At 37.7% G+C, this 16,886-nt stretch overlaps 1 protein-coding gene across 9 annotated transcripts in view; it reads left to right on the forward strand.

The window, feature by feature from the left end:
• The window catches only part of Stk31 (serine/threonine kinase 31), an 81,211-nt gene that overhangs the window by 11,375 nt on the left and 52,950 nt on the right, over positions 1 to 16,886 (forward strand). For 5 of the 9 annotated variants that reach the window (XM_076566764.1, XM_076566767.1, XM_076566770.1 and 2 more), the window contains 3 exons: positions 10,649 to 10,723; positions 13,083 to 13,241; positions 16,501 to 16,859. In XM_076566764.1, coding sequence (XP_076422879.1) covers positions 10,649 to 10,723; positions 13,083 to 13,241; positions 16,501 to 16,859 — 593 coding nt within the window. Of the gene's footprint in view, positions 1 to 10,648; positions 10,724 to 13,082; positions 13,242 to 14,303; positions 14,406 to 16,500; positions 16,860 to 16,886 lie in introns of all 9 variants that reach the window. The other 4 variants (XM_076566762.1, XM_076566765.1, XM_076566766.1 and 1 more) reach the window with 1 other exon arrangement.

Below are 16,886 nucleotides of genomic sequence, written 5' to 3' on the forward strand. Positions count from 1 at the left end.
CAAGATCTGAAAAATGAATTTGAGACAATAAAGAAAACACATGCTGAGGGAATGCTGGAAATAGAAATCCTGACAAAACGAACAGGAACTACAGAAACAAGCATAACCAACTGATTGCAAGAGATGGAACAGAGAATCTCTGACACTGAAGACACGATAGAGAAAATAGATTCGTCAGTCAAAGAAAACACTAAAGACAAAAAAGTCTTAACACGGAACGTCCAGGAAATTTGGGACACCATGAAAAGACCAAACCTAAGAATAATAGGGATAGAAGAAGGAGAAGAATACCAACTCAAAGGCACAGAAAATATATTCAACAAAATCATAGAAGAAAACTTTCCTAACCTAAAGAAAGAAATACATATGAAGATACAAGAAGCTTACAGAACACCGAATAGGCTGGATCCAAAAAAAAACTTCCCCTCGCCACATAATAATCAAAACACTAAACACACAGAACAAAGAAAAAATATTAAGAGCCGCAAAGGAAAAAGACCAAGTAACATATAAAGGTAAACCCATCAGAATAACACCAGACTACTCAATAGAGACTATGAAAGCTAGAAGATCATGGACAAATCTCATGCAGACACTAAGAGACCACGGATGCCAACCCAGACTATTATACCCAGTAAAACTCTTAATCACCATAGGCGGAGTAAACAAAATATTCCAGGATAAAACCAGATTTAATCAATACCTGTCTACAAACCCAGCCCTACAGAAAGCACTAGAAGGGAAAATTCAACCCAAAGAAGCTAAACACATCCATGAAAAATCAAGCAATAGATAATCCCACACCAGCATACACCACAGAAGAAACAAGCTGGTGTAGCTATCCTAATATCTAGAGAAAAAGGATGTTTCAAAAGAGAAGAAGTCTTGTGGCAATGCCTCAGTGGTCCAGGTAATTACCAGAACTCGGAAAAGTGGTTGAACTTGGGATTGGCTGGGAGGCCAAAGATTTAAAAAGCAGAAGATTCTCTCAAGATACAAGTTGTGTGATAATAGTGTGTTTTGTGTGTGTGAATGAGAATTTGTAAATGTTGAATTCTAGAGAGCTTCGACAATCATTGTCAGTGCAGATTAAGCTGCAAGTATTTATGCTTTAAAACTTAAATTATAGCCGGGCGGTGGTGGCGCACGCCTTTAATCCCAGCACTCGGGAGGCAGAGCCAGGCGGATCGCTGTGAGTTCGAGGCCAGCCTGGGCTACCAAGTGAGCTCCAGGAAAGGCGCAAAACTATGCAGAGAAACCCTGTCTCGAAAAACCAAAAAAAAAAAAAAACTTAAATTATAAAGCTAGTTACGTCTTTCTAACAACTAGTTTTAATGTTTATGAGCATATTTTACCTACATTACCTTTTCAGGATGTTGAGAAAGATGCATCACAAGCACAGGCTGGAGGCTGGGGGCTAGATGGTTTTGAGGAAGAGGTCTTGGTGGACTCTTTCATAGAGCAAAGGGAAGCAATGCCTTCTGGGAAATGAGCTAAGTTTTAATCTAGTCTTTAAGATTAGAAGTCAAAAACAAAAATATTAAGGAAAGGAAAACATAATTGATCTTTGAAGTATTGTTATGTGGAATTGAGTGGGACTTTTGAGGCCTTTCTTCCAGAAAACAAGGACTTGGTTGTCAGGCCTATATTAGGCCTAAACCTTGGTGCCATGTAGTTGTACTTAAATCATTTCAATGGAAAGTGTCTTAGTGATTGGAACTTCTAGTGCAGTTTGGAGTTCTTCCATTTGAAAAATGTGATATTTGCATGGGATTGTTTGAATCTTGTTTTCTAGTCCCTCCCCATCACCACCCTCAGAGACTGAAGGTAGATTTTTCTCTTGATAAAGGAACAAAAAAGGTGAACATCTTGTTTGTAAATAGGTATCTAGTAACTAGTGGTAAACTTGAAATAGTAGAATTCTTTAAAACCTAATTCTAGATAGCCTTAAGAAAATGTGTCTTAATTACTTTTGAACCTGTATTCACCTTGTTTTTTTTCAAATATCTTAAGTTATATTTTCTTTTTCAGAGCTGCTTCTTATTTGGGGCTACTTTTTTTTTTTAATTGAGGCGTAATTCATAAAAGGGTATATTGTTTTGATGAGACTTTTTACAACTGTGGCTGGATGTCTTTCTTTAGTCTTCCAAGAAGGGCCATTTTACTTTTTTAGAGTTACTTTTAAAAGTCATGAGGTCAACAACTTGGACTACTATGCATGTAAGTGCTAATGCAAATTAAAGCCCAAGTTGACCTCCAGCAGCAGTTCATTCTATGTTGACAGTGAGAGAACACTTTGCCTGTTAGGATACTGTTACTTGTGGACTGAAATGCTGAAGAAACCCCTCCCCCTATTTTGTTTTTTTGCAAAAATCAAGGTATATTCTAGGGTTTCCTGGTTGACCTCAACAGATAAACTGAGATGATAGTCTTAGTTCAGAAATGATCTGAATGTAGATTTACAGTCTACGTGTACAGCTGGCTAAGTGAGATCGCTTTCACAGTTCTGCATGTATCCCATCGGCTCCCCAGTAGTCACTGAACTCTTAAAACTGGTATTGTAACATTATCACAATGTTTTGCGCCAATTTTATAAACTTTACAGTGCAAAATGTATTCCTTTTCTGAGGCAAACCAAAGGTCTATTTCTCAAGGTTCTGCTGCTATCAGCAGCGTTGATGGAGGATTTTTTATACATTTGTAATAGATAGAAATAAACCAGAAAAAAAGAAGAAAAAAAAAGTGGTGGAGGAAAAGGTGAACACTGCAAGAAGACTCAAAAGGCCTGAGAGTTGCAAACGCCAAGAATGGCTTTGCATAGTAAATGGAATAGAACAGCTCTGAACTATAGCTTACTTTTCCTGGTTTGGTCTGACAGAATGATTGAATGCTTTTGTACAAAAATCAGAGCCTTAAAAACAAGGATTTGGTGAGATTGTAAAATGGTGTGCCACTTTGGCAAAACAGTTTGATGGTTGGTCAAAATGCAAAACATTGTTACTCTGTTACTCAACAATTCTACCCTTAGGAATATATCCTCAAAGTACTGAAAATGTGCACCTATGAAACATGTACATGAAGGTTTACAGCAGTGTGTTGCTAATAGTAAAAAAGTTAAAACAACTCAAATAGCTATCAAATACTGGAGAGAAATAAAATGTGGCTTATTCATACAATAGAATATTATTAAGACATAAAAATGAATGAGAAACTGACAGATTAAATGACTTTGGTGAACCTTCATAATTTTGTTTGTAGATCTTTCCATTTCTAATTTATAAATACATTTGGGGTTATAAATTATAAATGTACTGCCTCCTGTCAACATTGTATACTTCTATTTGATGATTTCTGTGTCAAACATTATATGGAAATGTTTCCAAGTATTTTCTGTATTAACTGTGAATGAATAGAACAAAATAAATTGCCTGTGATGGAAAAAAAAAAGTAACTGTGGACAGAAATTCTGATGTAAACTACAATATGGATGGCTTTAGATCAAGTGTGGGGTCTAGTGCATGTTAGGGAGCCGTCTACCGACAGAGTTGCATCCTCATACCTCTATATTGATGTACGTCTTTTGTCTTATATATGTATGGCTAATGCCTGCTCCTAGTCTGTGGCTAACTTGATTACCTTCAGGATATCATTTGAAATCTTATCTATATTAATATTTTCTTTTTTGGTATGTGATTTCTCTTTCCTGCTTCAACTCTTCACTTACAGAGGGATGGGGGGATGAGGGAGGAAGGAAAGGATAGAAGAGGAGAAGAAGGAGGAAAAGGGGATAGAGGGAGAGGGAAGGAAAGGGGGAGAGAGTGAGAGAGAGGGAAGGAGAGGGGGAGAGGGAGAGAGAATGAGGGAATGAGGGGGAGGGGAAGGGAGAGGAAGGGAGAGATTGTCTGTGCTGTGGAGGCCAGAGATAGGCTGTGTCTTTTTCTCCTGCTCTCCACTTGACTCCTTTGAGACAGGGTCTGTCATTGAAGCTGGAGCTCAATTGTTTTGGTTGAGCTTGCTGGCTTTTTTCATTATTTCTTCCTAAGAAGCATTTTGGACTAATCTTTTTCTTAGTGGGGCTTCTCCAACAAGACATTATAATATCATACTATTGATAAATTGTATATGTTGTCAGGTAGGGTGGGACTTAGCAGAGCCATGAATCATTGTAATAACTAAGATTTCCTAGTACCACATTCCTCCAAATCTACTTTTTGTTTCCATGGAGACAATATTGTATCAACTGAGGATGTATGTTTTTAAGAGGTTATCACCCTGGAGTGAGTTTTGTGTCTTCCATTTCAACTTTTAAGCGACACTTAACAATGGAAGGAGCTTGCTTTTGGTTGGCACAGCTGGAAGGGTGCTGGCATCTGCTGAGAGATGTGGATGGCAGACAGCCTGTGCAGCTCTTCACCTCCAAATCAAGAACCAGTCACAAACGTCAGGAGAGCGGAGGCGGGAGCAGGATTCATAGTGTCATTTTTTGTTCTTTTTATCAAACGTCATTAAACTAAAGTATAAATTTGGTATTAATAATACTGTCATTAATTAATCAATTAATAATACAGTTAATCATGTAGCAGAAAACATTTGATTTTGCTGTTGCTTGATTAAACAGTGATTCAAGAGACAGTGATAAACGAAAAGAGAACTTTATTTATTGGCCAAAAAAATGGAGAAATGAAGTCTCTGCTTGCAGTTTAGCCTCTCAACTCCAGGAAACTGAGGAGTTACAGTACAGGAGTAATGAGCAAGAGAGACCAGGAAGAAGTCTTTGTCTTTTCTGTGAATAGGTACAAATCTTTGAAGAACTTAGGTGTTAGTTTTTCTGTCTTCTGTGGTCTGGTATTTTCACATATCACTAAAAGGTTAAAATCTTAAAAGATACAGACAGAGATGTCAAGCCTTTCATTCTGGTTCAGGTCATGAATTAGACATTTGTAGGCCCAATGGAGAATCAGTGCTTCCATCAAAAGTGGCCTTCAAGTCCTTGACAAGTGACTGTTACTTATACTCTCACAACAGAGGCAAATGCACAGCAAAGCTGATAATGCATTGGTCTCCAAAATTATTAGTGGCTTTGAAGTTAACTAAGAACACAGAAACTAGAGAGTTTTCATTTTTTTTTCTTGGTAAAAATGTTTCTAATGTTATTATATAAAGTAAAAAGTATAAAAATTTTTCTTGACTCTTAGGAAATATGGATTCCACCAGGTTCAAGATTAGACTCAAGTAGAATATTCTTTGCATGTGGTGATATAGTATGTACTCCAATAAAGCTTGCCAGAGGATCAGAGGACAGAGCCAGCACTAGATTAGACATAGAGGTCAGGCAATGGTGGCACACATCCTTAATCCTATTACTCGGGAAGCAGAGAGAAATCTGTCTGGATCTCTGTGAGTTCAAGGCCACACTGGAAACAGCCAGGCAGTGGTGGCACACAGCTTTAATCCCAGGAAGTGATGGCAAGGCGGAGAAAGGTATATAAGGCGTGAGGAAACAGGAACTAAAGCACTTTAACTGAGACCCTTTCAGGTGAGGACTCAGAGGCTTTCAGTCAGAGGATCCTGAGCTGGTGTGGTAATAGTTGGTGGCTGTGGCTTGCTCTGCTTCTCAGATCTTTCAGCTGATACTGTTTTTTTTTTTTTTTATTAAAAGACCATCTAAGATTCAAACAACATTGGCATATTTAGGTATAAAAATATTTTACCTAGCCGGGCGGTGGTGGCGCACACCTTTAATCCCAGCACTTGGGAGGCAGAGGCAGGCGGATCTTTGTGAGTTCGAGGCCAGCCTGGTCTACAGAGCGAAATCCAGGAAAGGCGCAAAGCTACACAGAGAAACCCTGTTTATAAAAACAAACAAACAAAAAAATATTTTACCTGTTTGAGACATTAAAACAGTAGGATACTTTTTAAATTCTGTTTCTTTATATCCTCTTTTATTCCTTTTTAAAATTTATTTCTTAACTCATTTGTTTTACTGGTGTTTCTTTTCCCTTTTGGAATATCTTTATTTATTCCTTGACAATCTCATATATGTTCAATACATCTAGATCCTATCTAGCCCCAAAACCTTTTACCCACTCCTCCCAGACAGCCTATAATTCCCCTATCATTTTTATGCTTTTTCTCTCTGTGTCTTTTTGTAACCCACTGAGCCCAGTTAGTGTCCCCTACTAGAACGTTGACTGATTGTGGCTAAGTCTGATGCAGGTAACTGCTGGAGTGAGTTGGTGAGTGCACGGCCCTGTTGTGTCCAGGAGAATGCATTTCCCAGCACTTGTCCCTACCTTCCAGCTCTTAGAGTCTTTCTGCCCTCTCTTCCATGATGTTTTCTGCACTTAGAGGTTGATAGAGATCTTCTGTCTAGAGCTGAGTACTCAGGAGTCACTTACTCTTAGCACTTTGACTAATAAAGTTGCTGCATTAAATGCTGCCCACTACAGAAAACCACTTCTCTACCCAAAGTTGAAAGCAGCTCTAATCTGTTGGTATAAATGTAAGTTGTCTTAGTTTGCTTTCCATTGCTGTGCCAAACACCACGACCAAAAGCAACTTGGGAAGAAAAGTTTATTTCACCTTGCAAGTTGTAGTCTATCACGTCAAGGAAAGTCAGGGCAGAAACTCAAGACAGGAGCCTGGAGACAGGAACTGAAGTAGAGACCATGGAGGAATACTGCTTTCTGGCTTGCTCAGCCTACTTTCTTATATAGCTCAGGACTACCTGCCTAGGGGTGGCCCAACCTCGAGTGAGCTGGGCCCTCCCATGTCAACCGTCTGTCAAGAAAATGTTCTACAGGTTTGTCCACAGGCCAGTCTGGTGGGGGCATTTTCTCAATTGAGGTTCTCTCTTCCAGAATTACTCTAGCTTATATTAAGTTGACAAAAAACTAACCAGGACATACATATTTAGAAGGCAGTTTGACAACATGCCCATTTAGCAAAAGAACAGTAGTAGGTTCTCCTCTATGGCCTGTGACTTTCCAAGTTATAGCCTTTGACCAGGTTAACAGTGCCAGACATGAACTTCCTTCTCTGGAGCAGACCTCACGCCCAGTCAGAAAGTGGTTGGTTATTACCATTATTGCACCAGTGGGTAGGTACATCTTGCCCAGTAGGACAGGATTGTAGTATCCAGGGTTTACTTCTAGGTAGTACCATGAATGGCTTTTCTTACCCAGTGGCCTATACAGCACATTATGGCACTATGCAAGATAGTAAGCAAGGAGGAAGTTTTCAGAGAAGTTGCAGTTTGATTTCTCTGTGTCCTGCCACCAAAGTATGTTGGGTCTTCAGCAGTAGAGTCTCACCATCTAGTTATGATTACGAGCCAAGAGCAGTGCAGTAGCCCTTGCTTTTTGGGGGGCTTCCTTGACCGATTAGTCATAGGGTGTTGATTTATGTTTATTAAGCCATCCCCCTTCATCTCTGGAATAAAGACAACTTAGTGATGGTGGGTAATCTTTTTGATGTGCTCTTTAATTTGCAATTGTTTTGTTGAGAATTTTTTTTTGTGTGTAATTTTACCATGGGAGTCTCTAATTTTCTTTTTATTGTTATTGTTTCTTTATTTGCTTTTGGTATCAGGGTAATAACAGCTTAGTAAAAAAGCATTGGGTGATGTTACTTCTTTCTTTAATGGTAAGGTTTGTGAAGAATTAGTGGTGTTTTTTCTTTAAAGGTTTGGTAAAATTCACCAGTGAATCCATCTAGGCCTGGAATTTTAGTTAGGAAATTTTAAAATACTGCTTCAGACTCACTGTTTGTTACAGATGTGTTTAAATAATTATCTTGTTTTGGCTTAATTTGTTAGGTCATTTGCATCTAGGAATTTGTAAGTTTCTTTTAGTATTTCTAACAGTGAATGTACGTTTTCAAGGTAAGACCTAATGATTTTCTGATTTCATTGGTAGCTGTTGTAATGACTCCCTTTTCGCCACTTATTTTATTAATTGAGGTCTTCTTTTTTTCTTTTTGTTAGTTTGACTAAGAGTCTGTCAGTTTTATTATCTTTTCAAAGAGCCAAGTATTTGTTTGATTCTTTATATTTTTCCTCATTATTTTATGTCCTAATGATTTCACCTACTGAATTGTGATTTGATGTATTGTTCTTTTTCCAGGGTCCTAAGGCGAATAATTTACTTATTTATTTGAGGTTTCTCTGATTTCTTATGTAGGCACTTAGAGCTCTACAGTTCTTTCCTCCTTAGGATTGCTTTCATTATATCCCATAGGTCTTGGCATGTTGTGCTTTCATTTTCATTTGATTCTAGTAATTTATTTTCATTCACTTCTTTATTTCTTCAAGGATGGAGTTGTTTTTCAACAGTGTGTTATTTCATAGCATAGTTTAGCCTTTCCTGTGGCGTTGTAGATGGGTTTGTTTTTCTCTGCAGTTCAAAGTATTTTCTGTGGAGCTGATGTGGTGGTCAGAAATTTCTTTAGCCTGTTTTTATCATGGGAAGACTATTTTTCCTTTTAGTATGATAGGTAGCTTTGCTAGGTATAGTGGTCTGGGTTGGCAGTTGTTTTTCAGAACTTGAAATACACCTGTCCAGGCGCTCCTGGCTTTTAAAGTTTCATTGAATAATCTGTTATTTCGATGGGCCTGCCTTTATTTATGGTGTGGTGTTTCTCTCTTGCTGCTTTCAGTATACTTTCTTGGCCCTGTATATTTAATCATATTGATGATGTGGAGTTCTTTTCTGGTCTTGGTGTTAATGCCTCTTGCATCTGGATTGGCATCTCCTTTCTTAACTCTGGGAGAGTTTCTGTTATGATTCTTAAAACTGTTTTCTGTGCCTTTAGAACTAGATTCTTTTCCATCTTCCTTGCCTACTCATAGATTGAGTCTTTTAAGAATGCCAGGTATAACTTGGAATTCCTTCTGTAGGATTAGTAAAATTTGGAGGAATTATGGTGTGTGTGTGTGTGTGTGTGTGTGTGTGTGTGTGTGTTTCTTATGTCACTGCTTACTGGTTTATTTACCATGGCTTGATCAGTCTGCTTTCTTACAGAACCTAGGACACCAGCCAACAGTTGGCACCACCCACAATCATTAATTAAGAAAAAGCTCTGTGGCTGGCCCACAGCCTGATCTTATGGCAGTGGTCAGCCTGTGGTTTGCGACTCCTTTGGGATCAAACGACCCTTTCACAGGGGTCACCTAAGACCATTGGAAATATCATATATTTACATATGATTAATAACAGCAAAATTAAGTTATGAAGTAGCAATGAAAATAATTTTATGGTTAGGGGTTACCAAAGCATGAAGAACTTTATTAAAGGACCAAAGGAAGGTTGAGAACCACTGTCTTATGGAGACATTTTCTCAATTGAGGTTCCCTCCTCCAGATGACTACAGTTTGTGGCAAGTTGACATAAATCCAGTCAGCACAGTATTAGATTTATTTTGAAAAGAAAAAAAGTCAAGGTGTGTAAAGTAACTAGGAAGTGAAAACTGGGGTACTGTTAGGGTCCACAGATAATAGAGGTTGTTATATCTATGGAATGTTGTAAGTAAGAAGTAAAAAGAAGAGGTGATAAAGATGAACGGAAGATGTAGGGATAAGAGGAGATGTTATTTGAGATGTGGGAGAAAAGTGTAGTAGAAACTGCTTTATATTAGACTGGTGGACAACAGTCCTGAAGCCTATTGAACAATATACGAACAAAAGGAAATCATGAGACGTGTATGCAAGAGTGGAGATTAAATAATAGAGAATAAGAAATAAAAGGAATACTTATGGAGAGTTGCTGGCACAGCTGTGCTGAGTTGAAGGTTATGTCTTCTGATTCCTCTGACTTGAGCAGGCTCCAAGGTATGTGAGGGGCAAGTAGGAACTGTCTCTGCAACCTCAGTGTTCTTGGGGTTCTGGCATGTGGGGGAGGAGCGATTGTAAGACCTTTCAGTGGTAGTTACCTTGGATTTCTGCATTCCTTCATGGCCTTTCTTGTCCTGCAGGTTCCCCTAAAATTTCCCTTAGTTCGTTGGCAATTTCATATATACATTTAAATGCATCCTGGTCACTTTCTATCTATACTGTCCCTATCAACTTCTTTCCTACCTGCCCCTTCCCAGATTCATGACTTGGTTTTTTTTTGTGGCCCAGTTAGTTTAACCAGGGAACTCTGTATGAGCATTGGAGCCTGGTGGGATCACTAGTAGGTACACAACTAACTGAAAGGCAATGACTGTTCCTTGATAGAACCATAGAGATTGTTCAGTAATGATATAGGCTTCCCTTGTCCTCTTTTTAATGTATGCCTGGCTTTTCATGGGCCTGTGTTTGTACAGACTCATTACAGTCATGTGTGGTTGTTGGAAGTACATGATTGTGGTAGCTGAGTACTGTCCTCTCCCAGAAGACCAGAAGGTGGTCTTTTTTTTAAATTTACTTTTTGAGAGGTAGATTAGTATAATGGACTCTAGAATCAAAGTCCGACTCTTGGTTCTGCTAAAGACAAGGCTATGACTTTGGATACATAGTGGTATACACAAAGTACTTTCTCATAGGCATGTTAGGAGGGTTAGATAAGCTACTGTATTTATTAACATACAGTAGTATACAATACTAACTTATATCCTGACCTATTTAGTGTGTTTTTCATTACAATGACAAATGTTTCTTTTTCTTCTACAGATTTATGGTGGATTATTTTCTGAAGATAAGTGTTGGTACAGATGCAAAGTGCTGAAAACCATCAGTGATGATAAGGCAGGAAATTGTATTCATATTTTGGGCTTAAGGAATGTTTATCTTGGTTCCAAAACCTTTTAAAAATGTACTTTAAAATTTTTTACAATTATTTATTTTGTATCTGCATACATATGTATGTGGGCACAAGAGTGCCTCAGTGTACAGCATTTATGAGGCCTGAGGACAGCCTGAGGAAGTTGGTTCTGTCCTGCCACCATCTGGGTCCTGGGATTGAACTCAGGTCATCAGCTTTAACAGCGAGCATCCTCATCTACTAAGCCATCTTGCTGGCCCTTGTTTCTAAAAGGATGCGTATAGAGTCTGTTATTGCTTATTCATAGTGATAATGACTAGATTAACAAACTTAACATTTATGAAATGGAGAGATGGCACGGTTGTTAAGAGCACTGGTGCTTTTCCTGAAGACCTGGGCTCAGTTTCTAACACCCACGTGATGGCTTTACCACCATCTGTGACCTTAGTTCCAGGGCAGTGCCCTTGCTGGGCCTCCTCAGGCAGCATGCACACAGGTGTGACACGTACATACATGCTGGCAACATACCCAGGCACATAAATAATAATACAACTAAGAAATAGAAAATTTGTGGGTTATTTTTGCTGATTAGTTGGCTCTTTCTGCCCTATCTCTTAATGATTCTTTAAAAGTTATAAGTAACTTTTAAAGTTCATTTTATTAAGATTGATGAATAGAAAAAGAACATTTATTTGATCTTGAAGTTAGATGTATTTTGTATTTGGTGTCAAATATTGTTGACAATAAAGATTGGTTTTCCACTTTTTTTTTTTTTTTTTCAAGACAGGGTTTCTCTGTGTAGCTTTGCGCCTTTCCTGGGACTCACTTGGTAGCCCAGGCTGGCCTCGAACTCACAGAGATCCACCTGGCTCTGCCTCCCGAGTGCTGGGATTAAAGGCGTGCGCCACCACCGCCCGGCTGGTTTTCCACTTTTAATCCTTGTTAAATGTGATTAAGTTCTTTTGTGTCAAGCTGTTTTATTTCTTACATTGAAAGATTGTGGAAGATTTATTTACATATTTCTATTTCACAATTTCTTGCATATATAAAAATGTACTTTGTTAATATTCACCGCCCCCCCCCCAATACTCTGTCTTACTCCCTTTTCCAATTCTTCCCAACCCCATTTTTTCCCTCACAATAAACTTCCCTCCTAAGGGAGATGAGATTTTTCTGCAGAGCTGTTTGGGGGCAAATGTACATTGTGGGATCATGGAAACATCTCTGCAGGTGTTCCATAAGTGATTTTTTTACATCTGTTTTCTAGACCTAAAATATATTTCATAATGTTTATGTCTGGTAAATATTTTTTATTAATAAAATGCTAAGTAGAAAAGTTTAATGATTTCTATGGTTGGCTTGTGTTTTAAAAATATCATTTAATATTTCTATAGATAATGTTTTATCTTTGTGAAACTGAATTTTTTAATATAACTTTTTCCATAATTTGACAGTTGAATATTTTGCGCTTGCCTTTTGGATTGACTAAGGTTTTAAATTAAGGCATGAGATGATGATTGACTTTGTAATATAGTTTTAGAAAGTTTTTAAAAATTAAAAAAAATATGTGTATGGGAGCTCTTCCTGCTTGTATGTATGTGTGCCATGTGTATGCAGTGCCCACAGAGGTCAGAAGGTGTTGGATTTCTTGGAACTGAAGTTACAGATGGTTGTGAGCTACTATGTGGATGCCAGGAACTGAACCTGAGTCTTCTGGAAGAACAGCCAGTGTTCTTAATCACTAATCACTTAATCACTATACCTACAGCCCCCAGAAAGATTAAAAACAATAGATACAGGGCTGGAAGTAAGGGTGAATTTGGCCAATTTCAAGGTCTAGCCAGAGTGGGTTTAATTTTGTTAAAGAATTTTTATTTATTTATTTATTTTTTTGAGACAGGGTTTCTCTGTGTAGCTTTGCACCTTTCCTGGAACTTGCTTTGTAGCCCAGGCCTGCCTCTGCCTTCCAAGTGCTGGGATTAAAGGCGTGCACCACCACCACCACTCAGCAAGAAATTTTTTTTTCCTGTGGGGAAACAAATAGGCTTTACTGTTTTCAATTTGAATTTAAGACTGTAGATTGATTTTAATATTAAGAGGTTAGAAAGGGTCACAGTGCTATAAACTCATGTTGGTATAAAAATACTAGTGGTTAAAAAAGACAAATGACAAATGGTACTATTGGAAATTATTCCCAAATGCAGAATTTTCTTTACTTTGAGGTTGTCATTAGAGCTGTTTCTAAAGGCGTTTGTTATCTGAAGCAACATTTATAGCTCTTGTTAGTTAACAGATTTTATAATCTAGGTTCAGTACTACTGTTTGCCTTCAATTTTTTTCTAGTGCCTGGTGAGGTACATTGACTATGGAAATACTGAAATTCTAAACCGATCTGATATAGTAGAAATTCCCCCAGAGCTGCAATTTTCTAGTATTGCCAAGAAGTATAGACTTTGGGGACTACAGATTCCTTCTGGCCAAGAAGTTACCCAGTTTGACCAGGCAAGTCACACATTTAAATTCTTAATGTATTATACTTGAAACTATATACATGAAGGCGTATGCATTGTTAAATGTCATTAGCTTTGTTTAATGTAAAAGCTTATATATTTTGGTAGAAAATATGAATTATAAAATAATTCAGGGTTATGATACAGTTTATGGTAGAACACTTACCTAGTATAATCAGACCCTGGGGTTGATCTTACTGAACTTACCCAACAGACAGACAAATGAGCATAAACACATAAAAATATTATATATTTGTTCTCATATTTTGTAGGTAATCATTCTTAATGATCAAATAAGTGATTTTATATACATAAGTAAATAAATGTGAATAGTTTCTTCTGTAAAAATTTAAAGGGACTTTTATATGATAAAAAATTCTGTTAACATTGTTTTTGTGAAAGTATTGGGTTTGTTTCTGTTTTGGCAGTACTGGGGATTGATTCTAGAGCACCCCTCTTTAACCTTGTCTGTAAATATCAGTAGTTTGAAATTTTTAGTATTAGAAATAATCAGATTTATGTTTTAAACAATGTGATGACTAGTTTTAAATGTAGCTGGACACAAACTAGAATAACCTGGGAAGAAAGTCTCAAATGAGGAATTATCTAGATAAGGTTGGCCTGTGGGCATGTATGTGCGGGCTTGTTTTGATTGCTAATTGACCTGGGAAGGCTCAATTCATTGTGGGCAGTACCATTCCTTGGCCAGGGTCTCTTGAATGATATAGATAGTACAGGAGATAGCTGGGTGAGAAGAGCAAGCAGGCAGCATGGGTATGTTTGTTTCTTTCTACTTTTAAGCATGGATGTGGTGTGGCTGGCTGTTTCAGCCTCTGTAACTTCCCTGCAGTGATGAATGTAACTTGCACTTGTAAGGCAAATAAACCTTTTCTCTCCTGTTTTTCTGGGAGATGCAACACATGTTTACTTTTCCTGGGGAGATGCAGCCCATATGTCTACTCATGCCAGATAGGAATCCCATGACAGACCAAAGTATGGATACCACTAAAACCCAACTTGATGAACCAGTGGATTTTATTGGGGTTACTTACAGGAGCAGAAATGGCGCAAAGACAGCTGCATTATCAAAGCCCACCCCAGCCTGGGTGACAGTTCCAAAGCTGGGAACCTGCACACCCTGCAGGCAGCTCAACAGGTTAGAGACTGTCCTTTCCAGGTGCCTCAGTTGGTCTAAACCTCTTTGAGTCAGCTTGCTGGTTTTTGCCGCTTCTAGGCAGCTGTTTGGGTGTCAGAGTCTATTTTGCAGCCCTTTTTTCCCCTTGAGAGTCGTCTTTGTAGCTCAGCTTGTCTGAGTCTTCGTGCAGCTCATCTCATCTCAGAGTCTTTGCAGTTCAGTTTTCTTTTCTGAGAGAGACTTACAGCTTTTATTGCTTACTCTGGAAGGGAGGGAGCTTAGAGAATCTGGTCAGTTTCAGGGACATCCTGAAGCTTTTTGAGTTGTTTACCTCTCTATCTAAGGAGCATCTTCTTGCAGAATGGAATGTTTCCATCTCTCAGGAAATTGTTACATAACACTCACCACCAAAGTAAGAATTATGTCAATAACTATCATAAAAATGAGGATGCAAAAGCCAAACCAAAAACTAAAATATAAGTTAACCTCACTTTAAAAAAAAAGTCAAAATCCAAAAAAATGTATGAAACTAGTACAGATAATTATTTTATTTCTCTAACTCTTTAACAGTATAGAGGACAGAAATAAAACCCACATAACAGACCCAAACTTTTCTTGTAAAGAGCAGTAATCACTCATTTTACCTTTTTAATTCATGCTTTATATATTCTGAAAAATTAGTAATTCCATTTATAGTGTAGGCTGAAAAATCAGGAAAGGAATTTAGAGACATCTAGAAGAAAAGAGTACTTAGATTGTATCAAAATAGTTTTAGGAATTAAAATTCTTAGCAGCAATAAAGTTCCTGGTAAAATGAAGATACTTTGCAATTAAGATACTTTGCAATCTCAAATATGTTTTATTATATCTTTTCTCAGTGTGGTGGGTTGGTAATAATTAAAAGTTAGCAAGTACCTAGTTTCTCGTGTGGTTTCTCTCATGTGATGGTGCTCATATGGCCTCCTTAAAGTTCTGTTTAAGGTAGTTTTAAGTTTTGAATAAACAGTTACTAGTGTCTCATAGTCTATAATTTAAAATTGTTTATTTTAAAAAAGATTCTGGTATTTTGTGCTTTGAAATTCTTTTACATTTATTGTGTGTATGTACATGTGTGGGCATGCATGTAGCATATGTGGAAGTCAGAGGACAACTTGTGGGAATTTTTCTCCTCACCATGTGGCTTGAACCCACTGAGTTATTGTGAACATCTGTTTGGTGCTTTGAGATTCTATTTTAGTCTTTGTTCTTGTCTTAGTTCAAAATCAAAGTATCTGATTTTGCCTTTAAAATAATTTTTAAGTGTTGCTGATGGTACCTTTTATAGGTACCAGAAATCCTTTTTGAAAATAAAGCTCCTTTGAACATCATTACAGCTGTGGTGGGCTCACTAGAACATCATGACAGCTGTGGTGTTGGCTCATGCCTTTAATCCCAGGCCTTGGTAGTCAGAGGCCAGCCAGGTCTACAGAGCAGACTTTGAGGACAGCCAGGGCTACTCAGAGAAACACTGTCTCAATCAACCAAACCAAAACCAAACAAACATCATTACATTTAGTTGGAGTCAAGACAGTCAAAACAATATGCTAGGTTAAAAAATTATTCTAGGATTATTAAATATTTAGTATTCATTAATTCAATTATTAATTCAGTAATTAAATAATTAGTATTCATTAAAATTTTATAAATATGGGACTGGAGAGATGGCTCAGTGGTTAAGAACACTGACTGCTCTCTCCAAGAGGACCTGGGTTCTATTCCCAGCACCCACGTGGCAGCTCAGAACTGTCTGTAACTCCAGTTCCAGGGTACCCAACACCCTCACATAGACATACATGCAGGCAAAACACTAATGCACATAAAATAAAAATACATTTTTAAAAAGAAAAAAACCATTTATAAATATGGTTGAATATGAACTTTACTTCTGGAAAAGAAGGTTTTCACAGACATTGGAATAATTCATGCACATGCAGAGATATATTTTCATATATTTCAATATATAATATATATGTATACAGATTTTAGGAAAAAGAAATATGAGTGGAAGCAAAGTAAGAGAGGAAAATGTTTATGTGGATGGTTTATATTTTGTTTTTTTTCCCCCTATCTTTCTTAGGGCAGAACATTTTTGGGGAGCTTGATTTTTGAAAAAGAAATAAAAATGAGAATTAAAGCAACCTATCAAGATGGAACAGTTATTGCTCAGGCTGAGTATGGCACTGTCGATATAGGGGAAGAAGTGGCAAAGAAAGGATTTGCAGAAAAGTGCAGACTGACCTCTGGCGTTGACGTCTGTGAGGCAAAGAAACCAGACTCCAGTCAGCTTGCTCTCAGGAACCTCAAGAATCCTATTCCCTTGTGGGGGCGCAGATCAAACCAGTCAACTTTCAGCAGGCCAAAGGGGCATTTTAACGGGAGGTTGACTCTTGATGTGAAGTATGAGACTAATGCAGGAAATCACGTGACATTTCCAAAGTAAGACGGGGTTGACTTAGGGTTTCT

The sequence above is a fragment of the Peromyscus maniculatus genome, chromosome 3, assembly GCF_049852395.1.
Source record: "Peromyscus maniculatus bairdii isolate BWxNUB_F1_BW_parent chromosome 3, HU_Pman_BW_mat_3.1, whole genome shotgun sequence".
NCBI classification, from domain to species: Eukaryota; Metazoa; Chordata; class Mammalia; order Rodentia; family Cricetidae; genus Peromyscus; species Peromyscus maniculatus.